At 36.6% G+C, this 6316-nt stretch overlaps 1 protein-coding gene across 1 annotated transcript; it reads right to left on the reverse strand.

Moving 5' to 3' along the window:
• Positions 1-3779: 3779 nt before the first annotated feature.
• Positions 3780-4604, reverse strand: LOC139426172 (uncharacterized). Its single transcript, XM_071183964.1, has one exon. The coding sequence runs from the start codon at positions 4602-4604 to the stop codon at positions 3780-3782; it is 825 nt and encodes a 274-aa protein (XP_071040065.1).
• Between the last annotated feature and the right edge of the window lie 1712 nt (positions 4605-6316).

Here is a 6316-nt window from a genome sequence, read left to right on the forward strand (position 1 = left end):
CAAGGCATAGTATGCCCCACAGGCTTTCCTCCTTTCGGGAGTTTTCCAATCTTTTATCCATGTTGATCTCTTTTTTGTTTCAAAAGAGAAACCGCCGATAAAATTAAAATTGACGAAGCCAAAACAATTACATCATCAACATCCATGGTTCAAAAGCTTCGCTTTGACCAAAAACTCAAAAGTCAACAAAGCAATCTCTGTGCTGTCACTGTCAACAAAACGAAAAATAAACTGTCACACATGCGCAGGTTTATACCTCTGGCCAATCAGCGAGATTGCAGATCTTTTATCGTGTCAACGATTCATACGAGTTCTTGAAGCAGAAATATCAACTCAAGATCTCGAACGGTCTTGAATGGATATTCTTGAATCGTGTAAACAGGCCTTTAAGGTGGTTAGTGCGCAAATATTTTGATCTATTTCTTCAATGCTATTGATATTAGGGTATTCTTGTAACTTGTTATCAAAGGCATACCAATCTGTGATATGTTTAGTTTTATATTTATCCTGTTTTTTTGAATGAGGCAGTTGCAATGATTGGAAGGTGATCGCTATTTAGTTCATGAATGACCTCAATGGCGAAAGGGTTTTTTGAATTTGTGATTAGGAGATCCAGAATATCGTGGTTGAAATTAATATTTTTTGGAATATATGTAGGCTCGAGTGGAGCATAAACTTTGAGTCCATATTTTTTAATAAGCGTAATAAGATGTTTTCCAGTTTTGTTGTCCTTTAGACAGCCCCCATGTAGTGGTTTTCTCATTTAAATCTCCGATAACGATGGATTCAATATTTTGTGGAAAAAAATCAGTAATGTTCTTGTCTGAGAATTTGTGTTCAGGGGGATTGTATAGGCTGGTGACTTCAATACAGCGTTTATCTTCGAAATTAATAACAGCTGAGATTTCTTCGAAACCATCATTGTTTGTTTTGCTATAGAGAGTCGATTGATAATTTTTGTTTATGAGTAGGGCTGCTCCTCCTCCTCTGTGTGTGGTTCTATCGCAACGGTAGGTATTGTAGTTGGGAAATTTTAGTCTATTATTTGGGTTGAGGTGAGTTTCTGTGATAGCACAAATGTCTATATTGTGTTCAGTTAGGAAATTTTGGAGTTCAAATTTTTTTCTAGTAATGCTATTTGCGTTCCATGCAGCAATTTTAAGAGGTTTGAAAGTAATAGATTTATTGGTCATTTCCTTGGGTTGTTTTTTCCACCAGTTTAAAGATGGCGAGGTCGCTGCAACTTTTGAGCAAGTCTTCTAGTCGGCCGGCCACTTTACTAGCCTCTGCGACCATGGAGTTTTGGTGTTCATTTCCATCTAATGGCTGGGTCTTTAAGACAGCAGCATTTGATCTATTTTCCTTTGCGGCTGTGGTTCTGTAGTTTATTGGGTTATTGAATTTTTCTTGGTTTGGATTTCTGTTGTACGTTTTATTAATTTTATCTAATAGCTCAGTGTAGACGGTGCATTTTTTGTAATTTGCTGGGTGTGGCCCATTACAGTTTGCACATTTTGCAGACTGTTTTAGCGGTTTTGTACAGTTCTTTGTTTCGTGGTTTTCACCACACTTTACGCAGTGGTCAGGATGATGGCAGCTACTCTGTGCATGCTGAAAACGCTGACATTTAAAACACTGCATCGGTCCATTATTTCTTCCTCTGTAGGTTTCAATTGTGATTGAGATTCTTTGTATATATTTAATGTTAAAAATTTCTTTAGATCTCCCGTTTTTTAAGAGTGTTACAAGGAAGAGGGGGATCAGCTTACTTTTTTTGTTAGTTGATTTATATTTATTATTGGTATATTATATTGGTTTACAATTTCATCATGGATGACCTCTTTTATGGTGGTTTTAATAAGTCCTCGGATTACTATCTTTAGCTCCTTTTCGTCTTCCAGTTTGTAGGTGTGGTGGTTTAGTTGTTTATCCTTTGCATGCCTAACTATGGCTCTTTAAGTGTCTATAGATTTGGGTTTAATTATGGTACGATCTCCTATATTTTTAGCCTCAAAGTCTTGAATATTTTTGTCAGTCAATTCTTCGTTAAATTTCTTCCAATTCAAATTTTTGTCTATTATGACAATAGGAGGGATCTTTTTATTTTTCTTGGCTTGTTTGAAGCCATCAGCCCCGTCCCGCCCCCTAGCGGGGGCATCTGGGGTGAAAATTTATTGATCAACAAAAGGACACAAAATATTCAAAAATAATTAATAAATATTATAAATATTTATTAATTATTTTTAAATATTCAAAAAACACTCTGTAATTACAGTGTATTATTGACGGTAATAAACTTTACATGTAAATTATACACAAAATGTTGCTCTTTTGAGATTGATAAATAAAAGCGAGTTGAGATAATTATTTCGTAGTCAAAAATATAACCGAAAAACACTATTACGGAGTACTGTTAAACCTGTGTAATCATCCAAATGAATTAATTGATTATTGCCATAGATTGCTGAAAACGAGTGAATTTAAAGTAATCAATCAGCAAATAAATTAATTCAATACACTTAATAATAATAACTCTTAATTCATTAGCGCTTACATTTGAATATTCAAATTTGCACTCTGAAATTGAAGTGTGATAGTAACGGTACTAAAAATTATATGTAATTATACACAAAATGTTGCTCTTTATTAATAAGTTGATATGTTAATAGGTTGTATGGAATAATATTAATTGAGAATATATTAATTAATAAGTTGTAGGGAGCATTATTATATATATTTCCTTTAAAAAAATAATTAATATAATATTAATAATTATAATATAATTGGAAGTGTAAAAGATTATTTAGTTAAGGTAATAATAATAAAGATTAATTAATTTAGTTAAGGTAATAATAATAAAGATGAAAATAATAATGATATTATGAGAGGCAGATAGTAGCAATAGGTGGCACCACTTACGCGATTAAGCTCTGAGTTTTGGAAGATCTGGTGATTAGAATTTAGGATAGGAAATAAAATGACACAAATATATTAGATAAGGTATAATGATTGTATTATAAGAAATTATTGATTAATTGTTGGTAGTGTTGTAAGAAATTATCGCTGCAAAATATTAATAATATCTTGTAGAAATTAAAAATTAAATACAAGAAAAAAAATACAATACATTAAAGTAAAATAAACAAATGAAACACAAGATTTACAAGTTTAAGACTATTTTTTATTAAATGAAAACAAAGGAACATACGAAGAAAATTTGGTATAATATTTAAAATAATAAATTTATCGCAATCACCTTCATTTATTCGTTGCGGAGACGATTAATGACGTATCTTCTGGCGGTAGATTACGCAACGCCCGTCTCATATAAAACAATCTCTCCATTGCTCGTAAAAACTCGTTTGAGTCCCTGTCTCGGACAACGATAACAAATTCTTCCTTCTCTGGCATTGTTGATGTCTGAACTGCGAAAATGGAACTTTGCAAATAATAATAATCAATAATGCAAAGACAATTCTACCTCACAATCCATCTTCTGTAAAGCAGAAGAAGTGGATTGATTGGCAAGTTGAACGCACTTTACATCTTTTTTCTTCCTGGAGGGGTAGTTTTTTCGAAGGGATTTGTTTTGGAAAAGGTCGGGCCTTTTCGGAATTGTCTATTTTAGATGTTTTGCTGGGTGGAGTTGAGGTGGTCCTATTAGATGTTGATGGTATGTTAAAGTTAAATTGAGGTTTTTGAGTTGGTGGTTTAATCTGTTTGTAGTAGATTTTTGTGCTGTGAAATCAGTTTGCGTGCTAACAGAACAATACAAAGTCTTAGCAGCCGTAGAATACGACACGCCCGGACGGGGTACGAGCGGTAACGATTCGGCGAGCTTCATTAAATGTTATGTTCTGTAAAACTTTTACTGACTGAATTTCTTTCTCCTCTGAGCATCTTGGACAACTCCTTGAGTATGCTTCATGAGCTCCCTTGCAGTTAATGCAAAGGGGCTGTGACTCACAGGAGGTATCTGAGTGACCAGGAGTAGAGCAGCGAGCACAAACAGATGTTCCACAGCAGGATGCTCTTGAATGCCCAAACCTTTGGCACTGAAAGCACCTTAAATGATTTGGGATATAGGGTCTGACTGGACAATTATGCCATGCAAGTTTAACAGCCGATGGTAATGGAGATGCAAACGTAAGGATAAGGTGTTTCGTTGGAATGAGTTGGCCATTCCTTCGAATCTTAATCCTACGGACCTCGACAACATGATGGTCTTGCAGGTTTTCTGTAATCATGCTTTCTTCGCCATCTATGAATTCAGCTTGAGAAATTACTCCGCGACAGGTATTAAGAGATTTGTGTGGAGTGACAGTTACATTAAAGGTACATATATTTGTACACTTAGGTAGGGCAGTGGCTTGCTTTTCGGGTGTCGTCTGCACTAAAAGGTCGCCGGAACGCAGTTTTCTCACAGAGACTACTTCTCCCAGTACGGAGAGGAGAGCCTTGTGTATTAGGAATGGTGAAACCTTAGATATAACAGGATTCGTCAATGTTATGATGAAATAACGAGCGTATACATGCGGTGTTAGAGTTGTTCCGCTGTTTTTGCATTGGTGTGCGGAACTCAACACCATACTATCTTCAGCCATAGAAAATAAAAAACAGTTCTACTACCAGCGGCATCACCCACCACGGAGTCCTACTAAGGGGATGCAAGTAACATTATTCGTCACTTGACAACGATGCTAACCAATAACTATACGTCCGCGAGTCACCCCTGAAGCTGCCTCCACCCTTAACGAGATGCCCAGTACGTGACCCCGGACTTGACCCTAGCCAACTGATGACGGTCGTGACTAGCCGGTTGATGCATTCAGGCCAATATGCATCCGTTTACCTGAAGCACGGGCCAAAGCATTGTATTGGGGTACCAGGATCCCCTTTTCCAGGGACACGGGTCCCCACGCACGGCGAACACGCGGGTGGTCTCTTCCCATCTGGGTCCGATACAACAGGGTGGTAATCGGACACAGACAAAAAGCCCTCACCAGTTAATGTGGCAACCACGACAAGGGGGAAGAAAAGGGAGAGGAAACGCTTTTACGCTTTATTTAACAAAAAACTGGGTGCCTGGGCCGCGGAGAGGAAACGGAAGGGAGGACAGATCACTAGGGTACGTCTAGGCGTGACTCCCTGTGTTTACCTAAAGAAGGTAAACCCCCTCAGGGCTGTCAATAGGGAAATCGTGCGTGTAAAAGAGATATAGGATTGGGCCTAGGATACTTCCCTGGGGGACCCCTGCACTTAGTCGTCTTTTAGAAGAAAGTGTATCATTGTTAATTTTAATCTTAAAACATCTGTTGAGTAGATATGATCTTAGTAGTAGTATTAGGTCTGAATTAAAATTTAGTTTCATGAGTTTATTGAGCAGGCCTGCATGCCATACTCTATCAAATGCTTTTGTAACATCTAACATAAGAAATGCAATGCAGATTTTTGCTTGTTAAGGAGGCCCTGGCCTATGAACTCGATAATGCGAGTAAGTTATTTTGTAGTGTTGAGTTCGTTTCTGAACCCAAATTGTTCATCCGGCAGTATATTTAGTTTTTCTTTGAGTCTATTATAAATGATCCTTTCGAAAATTTTGGTAATAGGCTAATTGGCCTGTGATTATGTGGCATTACAGGGTCTTAAGGGGTTTCGGGAATAGAATAATAACCGTTTGTTTGGCGCAGCATGTCCTTCTTTGGACTTTGTGCCATTAAATCCTACATTCAGTCAATCGGGAATAGAATAATTGTTGCCTCTTTCCATTGTTCTGGAAAGTAGCATTTGGAAATACAATAATTGCAAATATTTACAAGTTCTATTACGTAATTATCTGGTATGGCCTTAATCATTTTGTTAGTGATTTTGTCACCTCCAGGTGCTTTGTTTTGTTTGAGTTTTTTGATGATCATGTAAGTTTCATTTCTATCTGTCGGGCTGAGGCCATTGTTTGGTGAATTAATAGTAAAAAATTGTCTGTTTTCTCTTAGAATAATTTCATCGAAATCCTCATCTATGTTGTTCGTGTTTTCTAAAAACTGCTCCTCCATGGAGTCAGCAAAGGCTTCGGCCTTTTCAAGGGCCGAGAACACTAGTCCATTTTTGCCATGAATTGGCTTATTAATAACTTTTTCTGTTTTAAGATTTTTAGTTAGTTTATAAAGGGAGTGGTCCTCTGTGTTCAGAGTTTCTAATTTATCTGCCCAGGATTCATTACGATGCTCCTGGCATTGCTTTTTAATATTTTTATTAAGATTATTTATTAGGTTTTTTAATTGAGGATTCAATGATTTCCTCCAGTGTTTTCGTATAT

The sequence above is a fragment of the Parasteatoda tepidariorum genome, chromosome 8, assembly GCF_043381705.1.
Source record: "Parasteatoda tepidariorum isolate YZ-2023 chromosome 8, CAS_Ptep_4.0, whole genome shotgun sequence".
Lineage (NCBI taxonomy): Eukaryota > Metazoa > Arthropoda > Arachnida > Araneae > Theridiidae > Parasteatoda > Parasteatoda tepidariorum.

What these genes read in the sequence shown, in the direction of transcription:
- LOC139426172 (XM_071183964.1), bottom strand. Translation starts at nt 4,604, where the DNA reads ATGGCTGAAGATAGTATGGTGTTGAGTTCCGCACACCAATGCAAAAAC.